General features: G+C 37.2%; 1 protein-coding gene and 1 long non-coding RNA gene across 2 annotated transcripts; both read right to left on the bottom strand.

Moving 5' to 3' along the window:
* Nucleotides 1–3,805: 3,805 nt before the first annotated feature.
* LOC130724859 (uncharacterized) lies at nt 3,806–4,336 on the bottom strand. Its single transcript, XM_057576128.1, has 2 exons — nt 4,085–4,336; nt 3,806–4,006 (listed from the first exon to the last, which is right to left on the bottom strand). Exons 1-2 carry the CDS (start codon nt 4,334–4,336, stop codon nt 3,806–3,808), a joined length of 453 nt encoding a protein of 150 aa, XP_057432111.1.
* A 5,843-nt stretch (nt 4,337–10,179) lies between these two features.
* On the bottom strand, nt 10,180–12,794 carry LOC130726344 (uncharacterized). Its single transcript, XR_009014798.1, has 2 exons — nt 12,586–12,794; nt 10,180–10,586 (listed from the first exon to the last, which is right to left on the bottom strand). It is a non-coding gene; the product is annotated as an uncharacterized LOC130726344 (long non-coding RNA).
* Nucleotides 12,795–13,135: the final 341 nt, after the last annotated feature.

The raw sequence follows: 13,135 nt of genomic DNA, 5'->3' as shown, positions 1-13,135 counted from the left end.
AAAACAAATCTCCTTCCTTAGCCCTGAAGTGCCCCTCAACCTTGAAAACAGTGGCCCCTATTCCCGCATCATTGAAGGAAAACTGGTCATGAACCCTGATAATGCTGAGAAGGAAAACGAGAAGAAGAAGAAGAAGAAGAAGAAGAAGAAGGGCGAATGAGAGAATCAATAATCCTTCGCCAAGTTCTACCCAAGTGCTTTTTAAATTTCTAATTTCTAGAATTGTCTAAGTGTTGAACATTTTATGATTATTTGTTTTTCCCCTTTGATTATGTAATACCTCCATCAATCTATATATGAAATATGTCTTTTTGTTCATCTTAATCTCAGACTTTCCCAAAGTATTTAACTTAACTGTAAGAAATTTTCAATCTTACAATCACAACAAATAATAACCCCAATGAATTCTATTCACTTGAAAAATGTTCGGAATCTCACAACTAAATCCAACTTAAACCCTAGTCATAATCTTTCTCAGAAAATACTTCACACGAAGCAACATAAGAGTATAAATAGAACATAAACATTCTAAGTCATCTAGCATGATCTTTTCATATTAAGTAATGGTATTACTCGACACTTGAAATGTACTAACCTTCACCTTCGGGTTTGTTGAAATATCATTTCGCCTCATTATTACTGCGTGTCGTAGTTTCCGAGGAAAATCTTTAAAATTTGGCTAAATAGCACTTTTGGTCCCCCACGTTTCAAAAATGTGCAATCTTAATCCCCCACGTTTAAAAATAGCATAATGGTACCTCAACGTTTAGCTCCGTTAGCAGTTTTGGTCCCTCAGCTAATTTGCCGTTAGAAACTTAACGTTTTTGTTTGACATGGCATTTTTTTTCTGATGTGGCATTCAGACATAACATGTGAGGATCACGTGAGTCTTATCCTAACCTAATCCATTCCCAATTGCAACTTGGTTCCAAATCGCGACGATGACGACCAAATCGAGAGGAACGAAGCCCGGCGGTCGTGAAGGAACTGCGATTGCGAGTGTGAGAAGACGGTTTCTGGGTAAGAAGGTCATCGGTGGTGAGAAGGTGGTCCGAAGGCAAAATCGAGAGGAAGGAAATGGCGACCGACAAAAAAGGTGTGTCGAAGAAGACCCCTCGAAGGCCAAAGAAGAAAACTCCGACAAAAGAGACGGTGGTCCCAGAGAAGATGGTCCCAGAGAAAACTCCGTTTTCAAAATTGGACTTTTGGCTCAATGGAGATTTGCCCGCAAACTATGTTTCCAGGTATATATTTTATCCTTTTCTCTATCTTGTGAGTCATGGTTGTTGAAGGATTTAAGTGCATTGATGTATATTATTTAAGTAGGTGCCTTTCCTAGTCAGATTCTCTATCCTTTTCTCTGCTTTGTGCTTGCATGTGGTCCACGAGATTCCCTCTTCCACTAAAGTTTACAAAGTTTATTGTATTCTATTGTATTGTCTCTTCTGCAGGCCTACTGCTCCCCATAAGATAACCATGAGTGTGTATCATGGGGGTGAATTGACATTTGACCCAACTATGCCCTATCCAAGTGGGCTTTGCGAAGTCTGGCATCCGTATGATGTGGATCTCATTTCATCCATTGAATTGGGTAAGATTGTAAAATACCTGGGATATGCCAGGTTCAAATGTTTGTGGTATAGGCATGTTCAAAGTGATGGCTCTGTCAGCTTTAGTCCACTTTCCAATGATGAAGAGGTTAGACAATTCATTGAAGATGTTAAAGATATAGCTGAAGTTGATCTATATGTTGAACACATAGTGGAAGAGGCAGATATTGTTCCTCTAATTGCTTACAAGAGTGCTGAAGATACTCCTGATGTGTTGCAAGTTGATTCTGATAGTGATGATGAGGTATTGCAAGACAAAGAAACTGAGGTTGTTCAAGTGAAGGAAGCTGAGTCTCAGGCAGTACAAGACAAGCTTCCTGAGGTTGTTCAAGACTTTGATGCTGAGGTAATTCAAGAGAAGGAGACTGAGACAGTCAAAGAGGCTGAGTTAGTGCAAGACAAGGAGGCTGAGGTAATGAAATTATGAATGAAATTTTTGTCTAAGTTGAAATAAAGTTAATATAATCTTTAACTTGTCATGAAAAAATAGCTTGATCCTGTGTTAATGTTTATGATAATCCTCAGGTTCTTCAATCTGAAAGGGGAATAGGTGCCGAGGTAGTGCAAGACAAAGAGGCTGAGATTATTCAAGACAAGGAGGCCGAGGTAAGGAAATTATGAGACAATTTATGAATTAAATTATGTTTAAGTTGTTTATGTAAGTTATGTAAATTAAATTATGATGAACAGGTTGATGTTGTGGAAAAAGACAAGGGGGTAGATAAGGGAAAAAGAAAGTCCAGTCAGGTTGTTCTCAGTGATGAAGATGATAATTCTGATGCTGAATTTGATCCAGATGATGAAGACACACCCTCTGATTTTTCAATGGATGACAGTGATTATGAAGAAGATTGGGATTGGCTCTGCGTGCTTCCTAAAGAGTCTCTGTTGAATATACCTGAGGCCACTCCAGATCCAACTTTTGCAGAAGATTCTACTGAGCCATATACACAAGCTGTGAATGAGTCAAGTAACCAGGAGCCCAGTACATATGAGGACTTTCAAGATGAGGATGGTGATTCTGAGGACTTAGAAAGTCCATCAGAAAGTGATGATGAAGGAAAAGGTTCAAGGAAATATCCTAAGTTCAAGCCTACTGCAGATGAGGAGTTTGTCCACCTTGAGTTAGGTATGACTTTCAACAACAAAGATCAGTTTACAGATGCTGTCAAGGATTTTGCAATTCAAACGAAGAAGAATCTGACAATAACAAAAAATGATAAAAAGAGGGTGGTGGTTAAATGTGTTGATGAGTGTCCATTCTACATGAGAGCAAGCAAGACTCCCTCAAGGCCTACTTGGCAAATTGTAAGCTTCTGTAACAACCATAATTGCTGCAGGCTAGCCACTAACAGGCAGGCAACGACATTTTGGCTTGCTAAGAAATTTATGCAAATTCTGAGACACACACCGGATCTGAAAGTGAGGGGCTTGATAGAGGAGGCAAGGCTCAGGTGGGGCATTGTGATAGGGAGGTTCAAGGCTTACAGGGCAAAGGTGAAAAGTCTGGAGATGTTGCATGGTGCAAGTATGGAGCAATACAGTCATCTGAGGCAGTATGCTGCTGAATTGCTGAGAAGCAATCCTGGGTCCACAGTCGTTATAAAATCAGCAGTGGGAGTACATGGGCCAGTCTTTGAGAGGATCTATGTCTGCTTTGAAGCTACTAGTGGCACTCAGTAGTGTTTTGGATTGTGTGTTCAGATTAGTGTTTTGGATGGTCATGTAATGAACCTATTGTCCTGTGGATGGTGTTTTTATATATATGTTTTGGATGGTCATGTAATGAACCTATTGTCCTGTGGAAGGATTTATGTATCTTTCTGGTATAGACCAATTATGTAGTGTTTCTGGTTGTGTTTTTGGACCAACTTTGTTGAACAGTATATAGCATTGTTGGTGGCTGACTTTGATTATATATGACAAATGTTGGTGGCAGTTTATTAGTTTTTGAGGTCAAGTTATTTTTTGAGGTGAAGTTATTTTTTGGATACATTTAACCACAGACTTAATTGCATAACATTGATCTTAATAGAAACATATTGGCCAAACATATTTGATGAAATTTCATTTCTTGCATCAAATTGAAGTACATTAACTTTCTGCTTGGATTTTTTCCCATCTAACTGCAAGTACATTCACTTACAGGATACATGTTCTGCCCCCCTTACTTATCTAACCCCAAACTAGTATTTCTACTTCCTTACATAAGCTACCAACAACACAAGGATCACAAACATTGACATGAACAAAGAGGCAACTAGGATCCTCTCTTTCTTCTGCAGCTCTTCATTCTTCTTGGTTAAGACAACAATCAACTTCTTCTCCCTAGCATTACAATTGTCATCATCAGCATCATGCCATTGGAAGAAGTTGCATACCTTCTTACGATGCACCTGTAATTTTAAGTTAGTTATACAGATCAGGGAAGAAGAAATTAGTCACTGATTCAATAACCAATTAACCATACAAACCTCAAACAGCCCACAACCATAAAACCTCCTTCCACGATTGACCCCAGTCCATGTTGTCACCAATGGACTTTGAACACCACAATCACACAGCACTACTCGTCGCCTCGTCTCAGAACTAGTCGAGTTGGATGAAATATCGCGAAAGCCAGACAACCCATGATAACCTTCATTTCTTCTTTGCGATTCAGGTACCCTGCAACTCGAATCAGCTTCAAAATCCCTGAAATTAGGAGTGGCTGAAGATCCTCCCATGGTTAGGTTTCGCGATTTTGGGATTTGGAGGAGAAGAAGAGAATTAGGGTTCGCGATTTTGGAATTTGGGGGAGAAGATGAGAATAGGGTTCGTGATTTTCAGATTTGGGGAAGGAGATAATCATGTGAGGGGCATGTGAGCTCATTAAAAACCGGTTCTCTCTCCTAGTCTTAATGCCACATCAGAAAAAAATGCCATGTCAAACAAAAACGTTAAGTTTCTAACGGCAAATTAGCTGAGGGACCAAAACTGCTAACGGAGCTAAACGTTGAGGTACCATTATGCTATTTTTAAACGTGGGGGATTAAGATTGCACATTTTTGAAACGTGGGGGACCAAAAGTGCTATTTAGCCTTAAAATTTCTAGAGAAATTTTATTTCAATCAACTAGTCTTTGAATCATAAGGCCTTTGTATATTTAACTTAGCCAAAATTTTCATTTTGAACTTAGTTATAAGCTGAGCCAGAGTCTCACAATCCGATTCAATTATGTGCTCGCGTGGAGACTTGTGCTTAATTTGGACTAGCTTAATCCAACATAAGGCTGTGCTTATGAATTCGTGGTCAAACGCTCTAGTTTTAAGAGACTTACTCTTTCTCAATTGCCTGGCATCGCCTAATTGATAGACCTAAGTTGATGCATATTCAACATGAACATGAGAACAAAATAACATGTTGCACAATCGATCATTTTTAAAAGGTTATGCCTCGTTAAAAACTCTCCCGCCTAGGGTAGAGAAAAGAGTGCATACCTGCTATTTATTAATGTGTGATGCCTCATTAAAAACTCTCCCTTCCGGGTAGAGAAAAAGCACACCACACTAAGTCTTACACACATAAACATAGTTTTAAACAACAACATGGCGAAAAAACATAGTCTTCAACACATAAACTACTACTAACTGAAACAAACAACAAACGAAACTGAAAAGTAACGTGTGGCGAATCAACTATAGTAATAACGGAGGTGCTGTGCATTCCAAGCCCTCGACACCCTTCGCCCTGACAGTTCTTCCAAATACCCTTTGGCCCAGTTCCTGCAAAATTCTGTAAGGTCCTTCCCAATTTGGTGATAGCTTTGAATCATCAGGTCCCTTTGCTTTTCGGCGTAACACCAGATCGCCCACTTTCATTTGTCTAGGAACTACTCTTTAATTATATCGCCTCTCTGACCTTTGCTTCACAACTTCTTGTCGCAAACGAACCACTGCTTGAGCTTCCTCTGCCGAATTCAAATCAACTAGCCTGTTAACATCATTCTATTCCTCCTTGATGAAGCCTTGAACTCTCACTCGTAATTGTGCCATAATCGTTACCGGCTTCCTGCTCAAGTTGTTATTCAAATTTTCAGGTCTCAAACCTAGCTCAAAAGCAGCGATACAAATTTCTGACATTTTGTCCTCCAAATGAACTGACAATTGATTGAATCGCCCCATGTATGATTGCAGAGTCTCATTTGGTCCCAGGCGAACATTGAACAACGTTGCTGGTGTCAATTTCTGGGCACGACTGGTTGAGAATTGAGAAAGGAATTTCGGCGATAATTCAGTGAAGTTCACTATCGAACGCGAATGCAACGTTGTGAACCAAGTCATAGCAGATTTCTTGAAAGTTGATGGAAGCATCTTGCATTTGAGTGCATCTGACGCTCCCACAATAACCATTTTCGTATTAAAATACACCAATGCAAATGGTACTTTGGATCGGTATCTCCATAGTAAGAGTCCAAGACGAGTGTCTTCAGATTGTCTGGAATGGTAGTGTTTGCTATTTCTTCCGTGAAAGGTTGAAAATATACCACCGTCTCAGCCATTCTTCGATCGCCCTATCGTAGCCTATGAGTCTGATTGAGATCAACAAGTTGTGTTTTCAATTGCTGATTGTGCTGACGAAGATCATTAGGATCATCCATGATCCACTGAAGAACGTCGGGAGAAACATTGTCTAGAGGGACTTGATTTTTGTTTCCGTTCGCCCCGGATCGAGTCACCATTGTCGATGAAAACGAAGCCTGGGAAAAATTTTCCGTCGGCCCCACGGTGGACGCCAATGTTCCGGTATGGAACTAGAGAACACAGGCTAGTCGATTTAGAGCGAAAGAGAAGCAAGTAAACAAATGGGAAAATGCGTGAAAAGTTAGATCCCAACGCTTGGGTGGCGTCTAATATTTATAGCTTGAATTTTTATCCGATTGGACCATGGGTTGTCCGGCCCATATATTACACTAAGTTGGTAAGCCCAAATAACTGGTTCGCCCACATCAGACTAGATTTGATGAATAATACAAGAGTAAAAATGTTTCCCCTCCCTATCCACTTCTCTCCTTCTCTCACCTTCTAGCTCTGCCATCAGCCCCTACCCGGCTACATCAAGTCCTATGCGACTATTGAACAAACCAGCTGCTTTAAAGAAGAAGAAGCAGCTGAAACATGCCCGGGAAGCTCACATGAAGTTGACGGCGAGTTGTGCAGCACTGGACTCAAAACCGAATAATCTTTTGGACCAACATTTCGATTTCAATTTATGCTTCTGATATGGAATATGAAACAAATAGATTTAATACTAACACAAATAATCAAGTAGGAGATGGTTCGCTGAGGCTCATCTCTTGCGAGATTCCAACCGGTCTGGGTAACCTCTCCACAGACTCAGCAACAACATAGACCACTATATTAGCATCTCTTTCTTTTTTTTTTGATATATTTTAACTTGTTTTAAATTACCTAAATAATCTGGATACCCCAAGGAAACAACTTTTTAAAAGTTCCACACTAGTCTCCCCAAAAATAATTAGAGGAGTATACACTACCATTTTTTTAACGTTTTTTAGTACGTACTTTTTATTTATCGACCCATGCAATTTTTCCCTTTTGGGATTTGATCTCTTAACCTTTCCCTTCTTAATTCATATATCATCTAGTTCTTACTACTTAAATTGTATTTCGAGAACCTTTGAGTAGTGTGGTCAAACTCTTATGGAAACCCAAATGAGAAAAACTTATACAGTTGTCTATTTTTGTTATAATTATGTTGCCAAATTACAATAATTATTTATTCACACCTCAAAATGAGGTGGAATGAGGTGGAGAAAGAGAGAGATAGGAAGAAAAGAAAAAGTAAGAGTGAGAAAGTATAAGATGTGATAGATGATAAGAGGAGAGAGATAGAAATAAAAATTGGTGGAAATGAAGTGTATAAAAAAAGAGGTGTGTATATATCATTACCCTTCAAATTGTCAACGGAACCTTGACGTATAGTTGGAAGAAAATTATTTCTGAGCTCAATGGTCAATAATTAAGTGGGCATGAATATTCTCCATATTACGTTGGAACTTATGAAATAAACAACGTCAGAGAAAAGGGATAAACAAGATCTGTATGACTATAATAATGTGATAAGTCCAGAATGGTCAGAAAAATAGATCCATGTCGCCAACTTGGTCCTTCAAGACTTCAAGTTAATTGATCAGTTATAGAATTTTAAAACTACATCACTCATTAACGGAGGGAACCGACACATTGAAGGGAACCTCCTTCTTTTTTAGTTGAAGCTCTGTATTTAGATGTTTGTAATTAGTTTTCTTTTCGGTGTTTATTTTTGCTCCTGTAACAAAAAAATCACTTCTATAGGCCATTTAGATGACACATATTTTTAACATTGTATTTTATCGGCTGTAATCAATGGTAGATCCACTAAATTATATGGGTCCACTTTCAATTGTGCGCATTAGAAGAAAATAGGTATTAGCCTCGGTGAAAAGCCAACGCTACAGATGATTTAACGCTAGCGTCAGGGCTCACATTAAACGACTTGAAGCTAGTTATTTAGGGTCGATCCCAATGGCTGACAATGTACTAATGGCGCTCAAGCCAACACCGCACACTTTATAATAGGATCAATGCTATTGTTCTTTCTATCAACATCCGTCGTATTATTTACGATAATTAGTGTTGGCTTTGGTAGACTGATGCTAAACTTCAAAATATTATTTATAATAAATGTCGCGTTAGCCATAACTTGCGCAGATGTTGGTTGTCAATGCAAATTTCATAATGAGAGTTATAGTCATTTGGTCGTTGCTTAAGGATATATCTAAATTGGTTGATCTCGTCCCGCTCAAACAATACCCTTGACTTGGAGTTAATATGCTTAGTATCTTCAAGTTAGGGGACGTCGTATTGCTTGGCCATCAAGATACCATCGACTTAGAAACCCCCAAAAGTTAAAAATGGTGTAAGTCATCATTAAATTTGCATTGACAAATATATAAAAAATCTACATACTCATTCATCAAGCATATCAAGATATGATGCACCAATGTTATACTAATATTATGCGTAGAAATTGTGGAATTAGACAAATGCTAATTTAGATGAAGAGTTAAACTATGTTCATTTGTGGAGTATACTTCACTTGGTGGATATTGGTCAATGGTCACTCTTGGCCGAAACTTTCATGTCAGGTTTTTCTACACTCTGGGATGGATCATAAATGTTCAAATTCAACATTAAATGCATATAATACTGACTTGGAAGTTGCTGCAAAGAATGTCCAATTCTCAACTGCTCAAGTATTCTCAAAGAACTATCAAAGAATGAACTACATGAGGGGGGGAAGGTAGCTCACTTAGTGAGCTAAGGGAATAAAGGGATTTGCAGGGTGAAGGGCTAGGGTTCGAATCATGGTGAAGGAACTAATTTACTAACAATTAACAACTAACATTGACCTATAAAAAAAAAATCAAAGAACTACATGACACTAAAAAAAAAGTGATATAATTAATTGATTTATATTTTAGAGCAAATAAAAGTCATTTCAATTTTCGGGCAAATTGAATTTTGTATGTGTGTGCTTTTTCATTCAGAATTCTTGTGGAGTTTGACATTTTAAAACGAACTGAAAGGGAAAAAAGAAATGGTTCGATTACCAAGATACATATCAATAAATCTAATAAGAGTTTGAGAATGGAAAATGTGGAATCGTAGTATGGTCATCCGAACCCTATACTCTCCCATAAATGTGATTATTTGTACAATTTCAAATCAAAACTCAGCTATTAAAAGGAGTAAGAATGAGAGAAAAAGATAACTATGTCTTTTGGAAGCTCAATATGAGCAACCAAACCATATGACACAAGCATCCATCTTTCTCTCTTTATTTGGCAAAAATTTACTCTGAAACGTCTCTTCTCATGAAGTGAATGCTCTTTCATACTTTCATATATAGAGGTTCCCATCTACCTTTTACAAGTAAATGCTCTATAATTATATTATTATTCAAGTATTACAAGTAATATATCATTAGCTTTCACGGCATAAGTCTGCATGTATTATAAGTAAAATATCTTTACACTACGCCAGAAATTGCATTTTAAAGCGCTTATTTTTTCATTTTTATAGCGCTTATGAAGCGCTGTAGCTTGTACCGCTGTAATACTGTCCAACGCTTTTTTTAACAAGCGATGTAGAACATGGGACATACTAAAACACTTAATTTTATAAAGCGTGGTATTATATGAATATATTACAACATATTTTCTGAAGAAGCATTGTAGAATGAGACATCCTACAGCGCTTAATTTTAGAAAAGCGTTGTAGTATGAGTCATCCTACAGCGCTTAATTTTAGAAAGCATGGTAATAAAGAAATGAACTACAACGTATTTTTTGAAAAGCGTTGTAGGATGTGACATGCTACAACGCTTAAATTAAAAAAAAAAGACGTTTTAGAATGAACTTAATTTTAAATTGGATATATACTTTTTGCATTGTACTCTATAGCATATATACTTTTATATTCTTGAGACATAAAACAATTCCTAAATTTGTTTCCCACTAAACAAATAAATTGTAATAAAAAATATTATTAATAGAAAGAACTCCATGAGAACAACTCTCTCATGAAGAAGGGAACAACAAATCCAGCACCACATGAAGGAAAAAGAGTACTCCTTCCCAAGCAAGTCAACCAAAATAACCTAGACAACCACATATAAAGACATTAGAAGCCTTCAAAAACACAAACTAAACCTAGAGAAAATCAAAGCCAACGCATGGATCCTTGTTAGCACAACTTCTATATCACCATAGCCATCAACCACAAGCCTCACTACCATGTAAATCTTCAATCTGAAGTGGAGAAAAGTCTACTATAGACATGATGATAATGAACAAAGCAGCACACACCTAGAGCCATACTCAAACCCGAAGCCACACTGCCAGCCCTGTACTCATAAAAACCAGCAAAAAACCTGCAAAAAAAAAAAACAGCAGTAAACATGCACCCAGTAAAAATAGCACAACCAACCCAATCAAGAAGCAACCCATCCAAAGCACCACCCTTGAGAACTACCCTGCAAGCAACATATTACTATGGGCAAAACAAATTATAATCCTCAGTGTTCACCATAACATATAACACTTGTGCAAAATAAAAATGCATTGCTCAGTGCTCACTAAGTCAGTATACACAAGTATCTTAAGAACTTACATTAATGAACACACTATCTTTCTCAAGCAACTAATTAGTTTTTCTAATCCTATCAGTGCATGCAAGGTGAACCTAAGTAAAAACATACTATAGCTAGAAGAGTAAGCAAAGCAACAATAGCAAAAGAAATAACAACAGCAAAGAAACTAGACAATAGCTAGAAGAGTAAAGAGCATACAGTAAAAAAGAGGAAAAATAATGAAATAAAAAGCAGCAACAGCAAGATCAATCTTGATCTGAATAGGGGCAACAAACAACATTATATATTAAGACCAGGATTTTCAACCAGCATCTTCAAGGGGGCAGCATGCCAATTTCAAAGGAACTCAATCTCCACAGGGGAAACGAACCATTCAGCAAAAGGAGAGAACATAATTGAGAGAGACCATCAGAGAACATAATTGAGAGAGACCACCCTCAAAAACTAGCTAGCCAACACCGTGACCCTCACAACAGCAAGCTGCCCTTAAAGCCAGCCTCCAAATTAGACTAGCCATAGTCAATAACAGCACATTTATGCCAGTAGAAACCAGTAAAAAAACCAGCAAACTCACAGTCCATAACAACTCATATATACCAGTAAAAGCCAGTAAAAAACCAGCAAACTCACAGTCAAGAATTGCTCAAATATACCAGTAAAAACCAGTAAACTAGTAAGCCAAGATACAACACCAAACTGCCTGGGAAAAGATTAGGATAAAGACCAGAGATGGTTGAATCTATACAGCAACAAACAGCCTGGGAAAAGATTAGGATAAAAAAAGCCAAACTAAAAAGAGATGCAAAACAAGATACCCCATGGTAAAAAAAATTGAAAATACCTAACATGGCAAGCAAAATTAGAGCTTCTCTCTGTCAATAAAAATAAAATAAAAAAACCACATGTGAAGCACAACATGTTCAGCAACAGCGGATAACAATGCAAAACAAAGGCTAGTAAATCAAAGAAGCCTCAACTAATAATCAAGGGTAGAAAAAGCCATAGTTTGTTACCTTCAACCTCACATTGCAGAAAATTTAGCATATGGAAACAATTGAATAGTGAGATTAGATACAGATAACATTTTTAAGGACAATATTTTAATAGGATGTAAAGGACAAAACATATCACATGCTGCATTGTTATATAGTGTGAGTAATATAATACATATACACAAGGACTAAATTAGTTTCACCTAATTGATCCCATGTTCCCAAAAGAAGCTACAACACTATGAAAGCTACTTCATCAATTTCTGCATATATATTTCATTTTCTTTTGTATTCTTAAAACTACATTGGACATTATAAACCAGCAAGTGGTTTCCACGATTAAGTTGCAAGATAAGCCAATTAGAAAAAGAAAAATTAAGGAGATTTAAGAAATGTCATTCCCACACTTGTGCTGAAGAATAAAAAACATTAAGCCTTCAATTCCAAGGGATAGCCACCCAAGCCCCACAATCTCAAGGAAACCTCACCATATCAAATGCAACTTCAAAACATATACAAATCATAATTACTAGAAATTGAGTTCAATCAGAGGTGTCCTGCACACATTAGCACAACACCAAATCTCAGCTCCTACTAATGTTAAATTCAACCACCAACTCAGAACCCCAGAACATCCAACCACAGCAAAATACAACCCAAATATGTTAATTCTTTTGTATGGCAACAAGAGACACATGAAAGAATAATTATAATTAATAACCCCAAGTGTTGAGTGACATCTTATAGAATCAAGATACTGCAATGGGTTTGGGAGAGAAAGTGATTACCTTTGGTGACGAGAGATAAAGAGAGCACTCTATACGATCCCTAGCGGTTCCCTTGACTACCCGCGCGCAAAAGAGAGCCAAAGCCCAGAGGTGCCTGAATCCCTCTACTCGTGCCTTCTCGCATAAACTGCTTCCGCGTAAAAGAAAAATTGGGGCGACGGGTGAGATGAGAGAGTGAGAATGTGAGATGTTGCGATTTTACCGTGTGCAGTTTCTGAGTGGGGGATTTTGGATTTTAATCTTAGATTAAATTTATTTTATGGGATAAATTTTGTTTCATTTTTTATTTTATTTAAATGGGAGATAACTTTGTTATATTTTTTTTTAAGGAAGCTACATCTGTTATATTATTATCTGCACTTGAGTTGGAATTTGAAAAATAACACAAATTTATTTTATGAGATAACTTTTGCTTTATTTTTGAAATAAGAAGTAAATTTTGTTATGTTGTTATCTGTTTTCAGAAATTTGTTAAGAGATACTTTCAAAAAAAAAATTTGTTAAGAGATTCTCGAAAATTTTGTTTTATCTTTTTTTTTTGAGAAAAATT

The sequence above is a fragment of the Lotus japonicus genome, chromosome 6 (assembly GCF_012489685.1).
Source record: "Lotus japonicus ecotype B-129 chromosome 6, LjGifu_v1.2".
NCBI lineage: Eukaryota > Viridiplantae > Streptophyta > Magnoliopsida > Fabales > Fabaceae > Lotus > Lotus japonicus.
The sequence above is the reverse complement of the archived record's forward strand: the minus strand, read 5'-3'. Positions and strand labels throughout refer to the sequence as shown.